Source organism: Atractosteus spatula, chromosome 12, assembly GCF_055471065.1.
Source record: "Atractosteus spatula isolate fAtrSpa1 chromosome 12, fAtrSpa1.hap1, whole genome shotgun sequence".
NCBI classification, from domain to species: domain Eukaryota; kingdom Metazoa; phylum Chordata; class Actinopteri; order Semionotiformes; family Lepisosteidae; genus Atractosteus; species Atractosteus spatula.
Window position 1 is genome coordinate 19063563 of NC_142717.1, and position 15122 is coordinate 19078684.

The 15122-nt window shown below is 39.0% G+C and overlaps 2 protein-coding genes across 2 annotated transcripts; one reads left to right on the forward strand and one right to left on the reverse strand.

The window, feature by feature from the left end:
- The first annotated feature begins 901 nt into the window (after positions 1–901).
- Positions 902–7112, forward strand: gmnn (geminin DNA replication inhibitor). The gene is made up of 7 exons (XM_088929182.1): positions 902–955; positions 1859–1905; positions 4607–4711; positions 4888–5044; positions 5319–5401; positions 5886–5996; positions 6389–7112. The coding sequence occupies exons 2-7, from the start codon at positions 1870–1872 to the stop codon at positions 6554–6556; spliced, it is 660 nt and encodes a 219-aa protein (XP_088785308.1). The 5' UTR covers positions 902–955; positions 1859–1869; the 3' UTR covers positions 6557–7112.
- Positions 7113–7381: 269 nt separating this feature from the next.
- LOC148822740 (armadillo-like helical domain-containing protein 2) lies at positions 7382–9714 on the reverse strand. The gene is made up of 2 exons (XM_088929183.1): positions 9516–9714; positions 7382–7809 (listed from the first exon to the last, which is right to left on the reverse strand). Exons 1-2 carry the CDS (start codon positions 9712–9714, stop codon positions 7382–7384), a joined length of 627 nt encoding a protein of 208 aa, XP_088785309.1.
- Positions 9715–15122: the final 5408 nt, after the last annotated feature.

Below are 15122 nucleotides of genomic sequence, written 5' to 3' on the forward strand. Positions count from 1 at the left end.
ATGGTTTTCAAAAATGTTTTAATAAACCACACTTACGCTCTGCTTTTACCATGATGTATCACGATATATTTTCATAACAGGTGATTTATGTACTATCATAAACTGCAGACAGTTGATGAAAGTTTTCAATGAAGTTCAAGTCACCATTATGTAGATTATGATATAAAGCTTTAAAAACTTTTTGCGGGAAAAAGTTCAGTATTGTCAGGTAAAACACTAAACAAAGCACAATGGAATATGTTTTACAGGAAAATGGGTGCTGCTGATGAAGTATTTCATAAATATTACAGAAAATTAAATTAGTATCTAACGGTTGTAATCATTGTAAGTGATCAGATAGAATATATTTAGTGTATAGGATCGAAGAGCGCTAATAAATTTATGTTAATCTAAACACAATATGACTGTTAGAAGTTATTTGCCATCTTTTGTCTTTAAAGAAACCAAAGGAAACATGTTATAAAAGAAGCAGCATCTGCAAAACGTTTAATCGCGTTATGTAAAACAGCTTATTAGTATACAACCCTACAAGACGTACGTGGTGCATTAAAATCAGATTTATTGCAGGTCCTACACTGAGGTCCAGGAAGCGGCGATCTGTTTATATGAACTACTGCCATTTTAATATATTATTTGTAGAGTTGACAGTAGCATTTTCTATAAGACTATCGCATTTACAGTGTTAAAAAACGAGAGGTCAGTGGTTCTTGTTACGAGTGAGGTAAAATATGAGTTTTTATAATTAGTATAATTTACTCTTCGTGTATCAAAGCTTTCTGGGATTATCAGTGAGCGGTTCCACCTTAAAAAAAAGTCTAGGAAGTCTTTCCGCGCGGGCAGCTGATGAGAAGCTAGGACACGTGACCAACTGAGTATTAAAGCCAAACGCGCGAGCTTAGTTTATTGAGTTTGAGCTGTGTGGAGGAGTGTGTGTGTCTGTCTTCCTGTAATTAAGGTAATGTGATGACGATTTGATTGTAATTATTTATTTTTCAAATAGTGTATTTTTATAAGCGGTATATGAGAGTAAGTCTTCAGCGCTTGACAGTCTGTACTACGTCCTTGTGGTAATGCGACCTAGTTATTTGCAGGGTGTGCTAGGCGATGGGCTGTATAGGTTCACGTAGTGGGTTGCGACTAATGAAGCGGATATTTTGAGTTTAAGAACAAGTCGCATATAAATATCTTGGGATTCAGGCTTAAACTGACCTCGTTCATTTAGGAAACCTCTGTAAAGAATACTTCGTGTTTTCTGTTTGTGTAAAGGCTCTACACCTAAGGATGAAATGTGCTATTAGCTGTATTATTGTGCCTTTTAAGTCTCGAAGCGAATATAAGTTCTAATATGTGTTTTCAGTTTTATCTTAAAAGTGTCCTTTGACGGGCCTTTGCTTCCGTCCCGAGTTTTGGCGGCTGTTTTCCCAGGCGGGTAGTGTTCCCTGGGAATTGTGGGGCAGCCAGGCTCCTGTTCAGGCGCCTTGAAAGTTTACACAAAGACCTCGGGCTGCGCGGTTATACGGATGGCAACATAAAACGTGTCTAAAAAATGCATAATATCTTACTCGTATTTGTCAGCTTTGTCCTATGTAAACTGACGTATAAAGCGGATGATGCATGATTAAATGTCTAATGCTTTGCTCTATAGGTGTTTTATTTGGCTTGCTATGGTAATTTTATAATGATCCATATAAATAGTTTAAACTATGCCAGGCTTATTTATGTAAATGTTTTCCCTTCCCAGTTACGGGGGAAAAAACTAAACGTGTAGTTATAAGGGAATCTATACCCTTGCAGTATCCTAGAAGTTATAACATGACCAACCCTCTTTTATTCAGTCCAGCTTTATTTTTTTTTTAAGGTTTGTAGATAATGAATTCGGAAATGAGACGGATCGGGAACACAAAGGTAAGATTTCAGTTTGGTCCAAAGCCTTCTCCGATCCCCTATGAATTAAAAATAGAGCTGTGGCTTGTAGTTTCCAAAAAAATAATGTATGTAAGGATTCTCTATACTAAAAGTCTATACTAAGCTGTAATGGTCTTCTGCAGATCTAGTTTATAATTTTTATTATGGGGCTTGCCTGATGTAAAAATAATCTAGTGTTTCTGTTTCTGAAGGTGGGAGTGGAGGAGTTGTTTGAGCAATATCTGTGTTTTTAAGTAGTTAGATTTATTTAATCTTCTACACATGCACACACTGCCCCTCCTCCAAAAGCAGCAGGTCTTGGACCTGATCATTTTGTAAAATCCAATTGTACGAATGAGCTGAGACTGTGACTCCTGTACCCATGTAGGGAGAATGGAATTTAAGCCAAAAAAAAAGATTGACAAGCTCTACAGTGGGTATAGAGTCTGTTCCTCCGGTATTTTGGAGCCCTGTGCTACAATTCACTAGACAGTGAGATTTGTGCTGATTGTCAGTAGAACACAGGTTTGTCGTGTCTCCTGTTAGTGTTAATTTTGTGGATTTGTATGCTAATCGAGTAGCACTTTAACAGGGAATACCTCCTCCTCTGCCCCCCACAAAATATCTACAATGTAGTGTAATATTAACCTCTTTCTAAGTATACAAACCTGTCGACATTGTACTATTTCAGAAAAAAATTTCAAAGCAAATTTGGTGAATCAATGATGGACTTGCATATGATGTATAATTTTAGATTGTCACATGCAAACTTTGGTCTTCTAATTAACTTTAAATTTTTATCCTCTAACTGCCTTTTTTTAAATGAAAATGTGTAGCATTTGCTGCTCCCCCTTCCTTCAGCAGATATATGACTGACCATTTCACAAATGCATGACAAAAGTACTGTATGTAGTCTTAGTTTGAGATGGGTTGAGAGCAGGGGTGGGCGATATGACCTCAAAAAAATATCACAATTTTACACATTTACCTTGATAACGCTAAATTAACGATCATATTTTTTGAAACCCTTGAAATTATGATTAGATTATATGCTGAAAGATCATGTTTTAAATATGTGAAACTATTAAAGCTTCATAAATGTCAGGCACCGCAATTTGAGCAAAATATTTTCTCAAGGGCACAACGTGCCTCTTGTCAAGGACTTGAACGAGTCTTTTGAAACCACTGTGTTCCACTTTAGCAATGGGGACCATGTCCTTTGCTATGTAGTATGTAATGCCATTAGTTATTTTGTTACATTTTTGCATAGTGAGTGGCATTAGTAAGTGCTTGTGTTAGAGACAGCTGTTTGGGAGAATCACTTCGGCTATGAGTGTGCTTCTCAGACTCCCTTTTTTTTGGCCATGCAGTTTTCGTATTCATGGTAGTGTTTCAAGTGATGAAACAAGTTGCGCGTGTTACTTATGGGCGCAAAAGTGTTTTTCCCGACAGTTTACATCTGACTTCTCTTTGTTCAGTATCCTGTTTGCTGAAGCCAAAATATGACCAAACAATCAACACTGCATCTTTTTTTAAGTACCAGCTTGTCGTCTTTTGTACTTGAGTCATGCCTGTCTGCCTGTCTGCCTGTCTGCCTGTCTGCCTGTCTGCCTGTCTGCCTGTCTGCCTGTCTGCCTGTCTGCCTGTCTGCCTGTCTGCCTGTCTGCCTGTCTGCCTGTCTGCCTGTCTGCCTGTCTGCCTGTCTGCCTGGGGTTTACCATGAGCACTCGTGTTGTCTCATGTCTCATGCCCGGCACGCTTCTTTGTGTTTTGAATGAAGAACGAAGGTTGGACGAGGCAGAAGCATGTGACTGGATATGATGACTTGGTGTTGTAGTTTTTTGTTTTTTTTTAAGGGGACTGCTCATTAAGTGCACAGTGGAGAAAGCTTTTACCGTACATACCGACATAAGCAAATTAGGTCAGTGAGAGATTCTGAATGCTGGTATCGATTAAATTTTCAATACATCGCCCAAGACCTAGTTGAGAGCCCCTTGTACCATTTTATATATGTGACTATTCTTCCTGATCAGTGGTTAAATGAGAACCACATTTTTCATATAGTGAAAGTGACAGTTCTCACCTTTCTTCACACTGCCTCTTTTCTAAGCACTATCATGCATTCCTGTTTTGTAACTTGACTACTGAAGCCTGCACTATTGTCCCCAAGTGAAAAACATTAAATAACTTCAGCTCTGAATTGTCTATTTCTGAAGCCAGTTCCCACGGTATTTTTGTTCAAGAATGTAGCAGTAAGATAATTATCTGTGAAACAGTAATAGCTACCCATGGGAATGAAGCAGAATTGCCTCACAGAGTGCAAGGTAAACCTGCTCCTTTCCCACGCTGGTAATGCAGTCAGACATGCAGGGCTGGTCAGACCCACAATGTTTACCTGCTCTTATTTGCTATCCCATGGTCACAGTGTAAGTAATGATTAGGAGGAAACAATGAAGTTAAGCTTTTGTAAATGGGGTTTGTACTATGAGGTTAGGTATACTGATTAAACTGTTCATTCCCACAAGTACCACTTTGGCCTGATCTGCTGGGATGTTTTATTTGTATGATTTTTGACCTTTTTTTTTTTTCCCCGTCCAACTTGTGTGCTGTCCTATTCATTTGCATGAGTACAGATTACACCCTTAAAATTCATTTGGTTAATTTGAGTCTTCATCATAATCTACCCTTTTTTTTCCCCCAGAGCTTTTGCAGTAGTGGGGTTCAGAGTGGGTCAACTGTGAGGCGAACACTGCAGGTCCTTCAGCCCTCTGCAACAACTGGGCATCTGGTTGGCAGAGCAGGAGAGGTACAGAATTTTTTGTGACTAATTTGCAAGTACATTGTATCGAGTATTTTCAGTATGGAGGTTAATGTTAACTGACTTCATAGAACCCTTGTTGTATCATAAATGTTTACTTTTGGTAGATGTTTTTTTTTTATCATTCCTGTCTCTAAAGATTTGTCTTGTTTGTTTTTTTTTAGCCAGTGAAGTCGTTCTCAAAGAGAAAACTGTGGATTGCTGAGCAACAAAAGGGATCAAAGAGGGTGAAGGCAGAAGTCAAAGTTTACACGGAGGGCAGTGAAAACAATAACACGTCTGAGGAAATGACAAAGGAGGCATATGAGCTTATGGTCAAAGGTATTTATTTGTCCCTGCTAGTTTGAATATATTTTGAAAACCTTTGTGGTTTTTCTTCTACTAGTCATCTATTTGATAAACTCTAGACTACTACATGCATTTTACATTAAATGTAAAGCTTTAAATGGCTTGTAAGTTTCTGTTCCTTGTGGTTCACTCTAGAACTACTAACTATACTATTCTATCCACGTCTATTTAAATAATAACAAAATAGTAGGAACACGCGCTTTACAAATTGCTGTTTTACATTAATATATACGTTTTGTTGAAACAGAAATCCCACCATCTGCCTACTGGAAAGAGGTTGCTGAAGAAAGGAGGAAAGCACTCTATAATGTTCTTCAAGAAAATGAAAAGGTTGGTTAATCTCTGAAAGTACAGTAATGTTTAGCCATTACTTGCTGCATTCCCTTAACTTTTGTCCCACACAAGTTTCATTTTGGAAATTCGGACAAAGGTGTTGACACGCAATGTAAAGCAAGGGTTTTGTCTCAAAACCTTTACTTCTATAATGCATGCCTTAAACATTGATCAGTTAATATTTCCTGTACATATGGTAGATAATTTCTGTGCCTCAACATCAGTAAGTTAATTTTAAACTCCCTATTTTAAGAGCAGAGACTGTCCAGCCCTTAATGTTATTCATATAATTAACAGTTACTACAAAGTGTAAAGATCCACCTTAAACAGGCATTGCAGTTCTGTAACAAAAAATGACAAACTGAATTTTTGAAAACCAGGGCACAACTGAAATAGACACCAATAACTAATGCCATGATTAAATTTAGATGAGAAGCTACACAATAATGTAGCTTTTCCCATTGACTTCCCCCCCAAACAGTTGCACAGGGAGATTGAATCCAGAGATGAGCAGGTCACCCAATTAAGGCAAGAAAATGAAGAACTACAGGAACTTGCACAACATGTTCGGTACATGGCAGATATGATTGAGGTAAGAGCTGCTATAATGAAGATAATACTTTTTGTTTTCCCCTCCAATAGAGGATTTGGCATCCTTGAAGTATACTCCCAGTTCTTGTTTTACTTTATGAAAGCTTGGCTTGCATGTATGATTGGGGTGTAAATTAGTCTTCTGCATTCAGTAATTCTCATAAGAGTTGGATGAATGTCTTGCACATTCTTATTTTGAGTGTTATTTGATACATTCCAAGCAGTTTCCAGAAAACAATTTTTGCCTGCCTCTATATGTTGGCCAGTGTCTTGAACTGTTGTATGCTTTATGAATTTAATTGGTTCTGTATATTTTAAGTGACTTGTGATATACAGCATCATAATCTGGGATCTCCAGCAAGAACTTGACCGTTTAAAAAAAACTCTTTTCAGAGGTTAACTGGAAAGAGTCCGGATAGTATTGAAGCTGTGAGAGACCTTGACTTAGAAGAACAAGAAGAGGATCAAGATGAAGACTTGAGCATTGAGGAAGAGGAGTTTTTGGAAGAGGACTGTGAGGAAGCTGCTGCATCAGTGTCTGATTCTGTTAACCAAATTTAACTTTTTTTTAAAATGGGAACCAAAGTTCAACAAAAGACTCCTCATGCAGTACATGTTAATATATTTAAATTGTTCCTATGGTGAGATTCGGCTTGAACAAGCTCGCTCCTGATTGTTCCTGTAATTTGCCCACACTGCCTTGTGTAAGGGAATTCCCCCCTCCCCAAACTACTACGAAGCTTCCATTATTTTTATTTTGTCTGGCCTATAGGTAGCTTAGTTTTTGGCCATTACCCATTTAGATATAGAACCAAAAAAAAGGGTTGTTGTTGTTGTTGTTAAAGGATGAGTGGTTCCATGCTTTTATCAAGACGGGCTGAATTGTTCTCCCTGCAGAATCGAAAGACTGGTTTCTTGTCTTGCACAAATTGGGGAGATATCGGATCAGTTTGACACAGGGGACCTGGATGTAAATGGTTATTAAAGTCCATTATATAATTTGGGTTTCACCAGCTGTTGATGTAAAATCTTTGTGCAGTTTTAATGCATGTGATCTGTACATAGTTACCTAAAAGGTATTTCACTTGTACATTTTAATAAACAATTTAATTTTTAAGTGGCTACTTTGAGTTTTGTTTAGTTGAGTAAAACTGATGACAAGTTATTCTATTAACATCTTCCTAAGTTGGTATTGAAACTGTACTTCACAATTTTTAGTAGTCTTAAATGATAAAACATGGTTAGTATCCAAGTTTGGAGGCTCAGTTAATAATGGAATCTCTATTTTTGAAAATCTTTGTCTGAAAGCTTTTACTAAAGCACACCTTAACCTTGTATGAATTTCAATTTTACTGAGGATTGCTTGTGATGTTGGCAGTATACTAGTCAGTGCTTGGGCCTTGCATATCCCAGAAGCTGAAGCAATTCCTTGGCGTAGTTATTGGGCCAGCCATACCACCCCTTGTGTGCCAAGATCTCCAGGTCTCTCTGTAGTCTCTCCGAGTTATTTAGTGTTTTGATAATGGGGATGTTGTTGCAGCAGAGAACACTCAACAGGTAGCAGCTCCAGAACTTCACTTGGGTGGACTCGTTGTTTAGTAAGAGGGTGGCTTCCTTCATATGCAGGATGTTCAGGAGAATGTTGAAGAGTTCCAGGTCCTTTGCCCTTTGTTGGTTGTGAAGGTGTATGTAGCACATGCCACTCAGGCTCTGCAGAACTGCCATGATGCCTTTGTCCATGATGGCAGGATGCTTTAGAAAGCCAATGAGGTTAGCCATGTACTCTCCAGCGCATGTCCCAGCCGAGTAGCCTCCTGAAAGTGGCACGAAAAAGTCTGTCATCCTGTGTGGAAGAACCAATGTGATCCAAGATGAGTGCAAAGTGTTTTGCATTCTGTTTGATGGCAACGCAGATCGGCTTTTGTTTGCTGGTTCCATCTTGACATTTATTTTCTTTTGTGGTAGGTAAATTATAATTTTATTGTTCCTACATCAAAAGCCTGAGCCTGTGGATATTGGAAACAGTGGTTTTAGATCTTCAAGTTATACTACTTCTGCCAAATGCTTGGTGGACAAAAATTTCCAAGACGATTGAAACACTGTAGCTGTGCTAAATCTAATTGTTTTCACTGGTTTGCTGGCAGGAATATGCTTGATGGAGGATTAAAAATTTTACACTGAAGTACCAAAGGAATGTTCATAAATGTATTAGCTTTTATCCACCAATGATCGTCATTCCATCAGTTTAACTATAGATGAGAAGAACCTTATCTTAAGCATGAAAAAACAAAATCCTAGTTCTTATGTTTGAGACAGATCACTAAAGACAAAGTGCTTGTAGGTTCCCCTAGTGTAGAAAGAAATCAAGGCTCTGTAGCAAAGTATATCCAATTAGATCTTTGAATGGAAGTGAGTGGTAGAATGGGATACATTTTGTTTGTGCTTACTGCTTGGTGGCCTTTCAGCCCATTGAAATATCGAGCACTTGGTGCTGGTTATGGTTCCAAGTTTTTATACAGTGTATTTATGGGCTTTCTGCTCTTTTTAAAATTAAACTGGTGCCTACTTTTAAAACCTTTGCCTGTGCTCTCCTGAGTGTTCAAGTGGTAAAGTACAGGTTGAGCTCCATTATCACAGATGTGTGCCTGGCTCATGTCCAACAGTGTGTGACTGGGATTCCCCAAACCGTGGTACTCAGATGGCTGAGAGGGATTAGTCAACCCAGGCTCTCTGTCCTCAGTGCCCTTGTGACACAAGTGTTTCCAGTCATGAGGTACAGCAAAAATTTGTTTTTTAATAAAAAGTGACTTGCCTTGCGGAAGATGTTCTTAAGGATTGACGCTTGCCTAGATTGTTTTTATACTCAAAAGGCATTTTTTTTACTTGTCTTTTAGTTGTTTCTTGTCTGTGGTATCTGTATTGTTTTCCTTATTTTTTTAAATGAAACAAATTTTAAAAACTACCACCAGCAAATGATGTTTTTCTTCATCTAGGTATTGTGTTAGTGTTCTGAAAACTGGAAAGAGCTGAACTCCCGTAATCTTAATTTCATCAGAACACATAAGACTGCAATGATAAAGTTAAATACTTAATCAACAGAAACCTTATTAATTTAAAAACACAAAATCTTTTAAATTAACAATATAACTTAGTTATAGCTCAGATTTATCTATAAGAATATGACAGCTAGTGTTTTAAAATTATGAAAAGAGCACTATAATAAACTGTACACTTTTTGTAACTCCAGTAGTAAAACACCAACCTATGTGAAACCTTGGCTAAAAATGTTGGGATCCCCTTACTGATTTTTAATTTGACGTCCTTCAGTAGTTGGTCCATTTAAGACAACAGAAACATGTTGGGTAACCTGCTATAAGGAGACTGGGTTAATAACCCTGCCTTTATGTGTAAATCACAGCACTTAAAGGGATTGATGGCAAGAACAGTCCTGTAGATAAGTAGTTTTTTTTTTGCCTGAGTAGAAGACAAAGCATTAATTATAGAAGGAGGATTAAGGTACCTGTGTAGGCCAGTAGCCCAATATAGGAGGCAGCCTGTACTCTTTTCTTCAGGGGCAGGCTGGTGTTCTGAATGTCCCGGCCAGCAAGCCTGATCTTTCTGTGGTGAAGATTCTCACTCCCCATGTCTGACAGGTCCTCACTGGGAAACAGATGGGGTTTGATGTGTGTCTCATAAAATAAAGCCAGACGCTGAAACATGGCAGCTGGAAATTCAAGGTTCAGTTGTTTAGCAGAAGCTGGATATCAGAAGTCAGAAAAATCATGAGAGACACAAATTCTGATGCCCCATGAGTCATCACTGGGACTGTGACATCACAAGGTCTAGAGAATTTTAGAGAAGGGCTTTCATTGCGACTGAGCTCTTTACTTTAATGAACCAGCAAGTTACTTTGGTTAGACCCTTGGCAAATTATTTTTCTACTCAAAGGATGGAGATTTTAAGGTACTTCAGAAACAGAATAGTTAAAAAGCAACCTGCTTCGTGTAGGAACTGTACAAAAAGAGTGCAATGTAAACTCATTGAGGTCACTTTAGGGCTCAGTTATTTAATGGAGGAACACAAACCAGCAGACATGTGGGTCCCCAAGACCAGGATTGGGATCCCTTATGTTAGAGCAAAATGACAGACCCTGGATGTCAAAAACCCAAGAGAGCAGAAGCTGGTGACCACCTTCAGTACCCTGGTCTGTTCTTGGACCATGAATAAACTTAGTCTACATCTATTGTGATCCATTCTATCGATGCAATTTTTGGAGGACTTCACAGAGTATGAAGTCCCCCTTTCTTTCATTTTTAGCTATATGGAAATGTATTCTATTATTTTTTAAATACTTTAATCATAATACTCTAAAGGGATCTCCAGCCCAGGTCATGGGAGAGCCACAGTACAAAACATTCTTTGGTGCCCATTAAATCACAACTTCCTAAAACTTTAAGCTTTTATCCATGATTAAAGGTTGATTAAATTAACTGTGAGTGTTTTTCAATCATCAAGGTCCATAGTTCCCCTAACAGAACAAATGATTTGCTTATTTTCTTGCAAGTGTTCCCAATTGTAAGAAACGGGTCATTTAGGGTGACGCATAAGACATGCTGGATATGACCACTCCATGACAAATGTTGGAGAACCTTGTATTAGATATATCTTCCTACATAATTCAATTCACATTGACATCTAAGTATTATATTTGAATGGTCTGATTGTGTTTTAAACACCTGACAGTAGTAATTATTCTAATTAATGGCCTAATTAATTATTCTAACTAATGGCCAGCAGCCATATCGCTCTGCAACTCACAACTAGCAACTGAAGCTAAGCAGGTGTGGGCCTGGTCAGTACCTGGATGGGAGACCTCCTGGGAAAAACTAAGGTTGCTGCTGGAAGAGGTGTTAGTGGGGCCAGCAGGGGGCGCTCACCCTGCAGTCTGTGTGGGTTCTAATGTAAACAGGCGCCGTCCTTCAGATGAGATGTGAAACAGGTCCTGACTTTCTGTGGTCATTAAAAATCTCAGGGCGTTTCTCGAAAAGAGTAGGGGTGTAACCCTGGTGTCCTGGCCAAATTTCCCATTGGCCCTCACTAATCATGGTCTCCTAATGACCCCCTTCTATGAATTGGCTTCAATACTCTGCTCTCCTCCCCACTGATAGCTGATGTGTGGTGAGCGTTCTGGCGCACTATGGCTGCAGTCGCATCATCCAGGTGGATGCTGCACATTGGTGGTGGTGGAGGAGAGTCCCCATTACCTGTAAAGCGCTTTGAGTGGAGTATCCAGAAAAGCGCTATATAAGTGTAAGCAATTAATTAATTAACTAGATGACTGCTCTTGTTCAGGTGTTTTTCTATTTGAATCCATGATTATTTTGTTTTCTGTGTGAATTATAATACTTTTTAAAACTGTTATGCTGCAGAAAATGCAGGTTTATTAATATAGTTTGCAAGTATCCAAAACAATCACTTGTCAACACACAGGTGAATCGGCCAGCAGCTATATCACCCTGCAACTCACAACTGGCAACCCACTGAAGCTAAGCAGGTGTGAGCCTGGCTAGTACCTGGATGGGAGACCTCCTGGGAAAAACTAAGGTTGCTGCTGGAAGAGGAGCTAGCAGGGGGCACTCACCCTGCGGTTCATGTGGGTTCTTTTCGGCATTTCTCGAAAAGAGTAGGGGTGTAACCCCGGCATCCTGGCCAAATTTCCCATTGGCCCTTACTAATCATGGCCTCCTAATAATCCCCATCTATGAATTGGCTTCATCAATCTGCTCTCCTCCCCACTGATAGCTGATGTGGGGTGAGCGTTCTGGCGCAGTATGGCTGCTGTCGCATCATCCAGGTGGATGCTGCACATTGGTGGTGGTGGAGGAGAGTCCCCATTACCTGTAAAGCGCTTTGAGTGAAGTGTCCAGAAAAGTGCTCACCACACTATATAAGTGTAAGTAATTATTATTATTAAAAGACCTACAGGTACAGTGTAGCTTCTTAAGAAAGCTACACTGTACCTGTAGTCTTGTAATGTCTTGTAAGATTGTAGCCTAGTCTTGTAATGTTAGATCACTGTACATGACATTTCAGAAGGTATCAGAGAGACAGTTGTGGGACCCTGCATTTCAGTGACAGGGAAATGACAAGAAAGCAAATAGATACCCCCACAGGCAAATACCTGTGGAAATGTCTGTGGTTTAACTCAGTCACAAAGGGCGTGCCAAATGCCATTCCCACGAAGTCCTTCACTCAGGTGTCAAAGACCAGAACTAAAATGTGACAGAGATAACTGAATTAATGCATCAGATAAGGACAGAATAATTTTAACCCCCTTCCAGAAAGAATAGTGGGACAAACAGACAGTGGACCTGATAAATGACTCTGGACAGACAAGGAGGAACCACAAGAGCCAAACAACAGGAATGTGAGTTATTAGACATGTCTTTTTCAGCCTGTTCACAGATGCAGGTCCCCACTTGAACCATTATGAAGAGGTTGCGCTGTTTTCAAGAGCCAAAGTCATTTACAAAAGAGTAATCCCTTATCTTGTCTTGTTGTGGTTAGCAATGGTGGGCGTAAAGAAAACAAGCTGTGTTTTACATGTTAAATATGTTTTTGAGGTATTCATTTTTTTTAATTTGTGTATGAATACCGGGGTGGCATGGCAGCTCTGTAGTTAGCATTGCTGCTTTGCAGCACTGGGGCCCTAGGTTCAGTTCCAGACCTGGGGTGCTATTTGCATGGAGTTGGTAGGTTTTGTATTTGTGTTGGTTTCCTCTGGGTGCTCCAGTTTCATCCCACAGTCCAATATTGCTAAACCTAGGTAGGTTTACTGCTAAAATGACCCCTGTTGTGAGTGTGTGCGTCTGTAACTGCCCTGCGATGGATTGGCATGCCATCCAAGGTGTGCACAGCCTGGAGCTCATTGCTTACTGGGATAGTCTCTGGCTCCCCCGCGATCCTGAATTAGAATCCTGAAATGGTTAGAAAATACATGGAAATATAAAGGAACACCTGCAGTGATTATAAGAAAAGGACCAAGGCAATTGGGCAGGTAAGTGGGACCCTATGCTCTATGTGGCAGTGTGCTAGCACTGTATGTGTTGCGTATGTACGTATAAGGGAACAGGTGTTATATCCTTATTCGCCCATGCTATGTCCCTAGTATAAAGAATATTGAGTTCCTAATGAGATTCCTGCTCCAACTAGGGAAAATTGGATCATGCTTTTGCCAGTGTTTTTATCTGTGCCAGGTCCTGCATAATGGGGTACCCTGTAATGATCTACAGGTACCTGAACAGCTTGAACTTCCAGTTGTAAGTAGGTCCAAATGTTCCACCAAAGGTCAGTCACCTGCTTGATTCAGAGATTGATGTTTTGTTGCGGCCTTGAACACATGGCTGTCTCAAGCAGGGAAGAGTGTAATGGGTATCAGCAGAGGGATACCACAATATACAAATTGCATGGTGACTCATAGGGCTATTATTGTAAGTGAACTGACAAGTGTCATGGTGTGTCGTGGTTTCTTTTCTTTCTTTTGTTTTCCTTCTATCCTTTTGTTGAGGTCTGGTCCACACCCTGTGTATCACCCCTGACTGTGTGGTACTCAAGTGTCTAGTCAATCAGTCTACTAATCAAGTCTGATTGAATTGCTGCCGACTGTGCTGATTGCTGATTGATGAGAGGTTGTTAGGTACATGAGAAGCCAAAGAGCAAGTAAAGGGATTTTCTTGAACAGTCTACATAGACCTGATTTTGAGCATTTAATTAGTTAATTTAATGATTAGAGTGCCATTTATTTGCAGTATATAGACTGATTCAAGGTAAAATGCTTAAAATAATCAAAATTGGTAGGGTTAAATACCATATTTCTTTATTAACACAAATTGTGTAATTTTCTTTTGTTTAGATGTACGTTGACAGTAAGCTTGTTAAGATGTTACACTGCAGCTTTATGAGGTTAACAAATGCATTTCTTTTTTGTTTTCTTTCTCTCAGACAAGCTACTGTTGGTTAACAAGCTTTCAGCTGAGTGGCACTTGGTTCCAAGAGGAAGAGATCATTTTGTTAACTTTATTGGGGAAAGCCAATCTTAATGTTAAAGGTTATTTCGTTCTTGCTTTCTTCTCTGCAAAGTGCTCCCTGTCGAATTTATGCTGCTGTTTTAGTCTTGTTTCTCTGCATTTTAGTTAATCACTGAGTATTTGTTGTCAGTTTACGTTGTGGTTTAAATCTCCAAGATATTGAGCTGTGTGTTCCTATAATAGTTTGCATGCCTTTAAGTTTCTTCTTTATAACATTCTCTGGAAGCACTTCTGTTTTTGAAAATAAACCTGGTGGGTTTAAATGTTGTGTCTGTTCTCTGTTGAGGCCATGGCTGCTCACCCAATTAAAAATTTGTACTATGGGAACCCCCACAATATAGAGCTGAGAGGTCCTAGTCCTCTAGATGGCATAGTCAAAATAAACTTCCCTTTTTGTTATTAAAACTGTAGCATAACCATTACAACACCGACTATCAAAATGTTTTGTTCCTGTTTGATCAAGAATTTTAGAACTTTTTAGAATGTAAATATTTTATTTTTTACATCACTTTCTTCATCCTTTAAAATAACTTAAACCATTCCACTTACGCATTCCCTATAAGTCTACTGAATGAGAGTCATGTCTACTGCTTTCATGTGTTCACCACACATGCAGATGCTAATTTACAAATGGAAGTTCAGCTGAGAGTGCATTGAGAATGGGAAGCATTTTTTTACAGATGATGGGACTGAAAGTGATTTCATCGAACCTTTGCAGAAGTGACTGGATGAGATCCACAGATCAATATGGTATTAACCTTCAATTGTTTGTATCATTATTCATTGTAATTAGAAATTTCCCTGTAAAATCTGGATTTTAGGGCAAGGAAGACTTATCACTGTTCTATGGGTTTATACTGTTGAGACAGAGCAAATATCTTATATATAAATACAAAAACAATCATGTGTAGAAAAAATGTACAAACACAAGACATCCATTCATGGATATGCACTGTAGATCCTAACCAATCAGCAGTATAACTGAAGAAATTGATGCAAGGTCACTAAATTAGTGTTAGTACATTCTTTAAAAAAGTAAT

What these genes read in the sequence shown, in the direction of transcription:
- gmnn (XM_088929182.1), top strand. Translation starts at nt 1,870, where the DNA reads ATGAATTCGGAAATGAGACGGATCGGGAACACAAAG. An exon ending in TGGTTGGCAGAGCAGGAGAG is followed by an intron (nt 4,712 to 4,887) that starts GTACAGAATTTT and finishes GTTTTTTTTTAG; the next exon opens with CCAGTGAAGTCGTTCTCAAA. An exon ending in ACATGGCAGATATGATTGAG is followed by an intron (nt 5,997 to 6,388) that starts GTAAGAGCTGCT and finishes AACTCTTTTCAG; the next exon opens with AGGTTAACTGGAAAGAGTCC.
- LOC148822740 (XM_088929183.1), bottom strand. Translation starts at nt 9,714, where the DNA reads ATGTTTCAGCGTCTGGCTTTATTTTATGAGACACACATCAAACCCCAT. An exon ending in TGGGCTACTGGCCTACACAG is followed by an intron (nt 7,810 to 9,515) that starts GTACCTTAATCC and finishes TGCCACTTTCAG; the next exon opens with GAGGCTACTCGGCTGGGACA.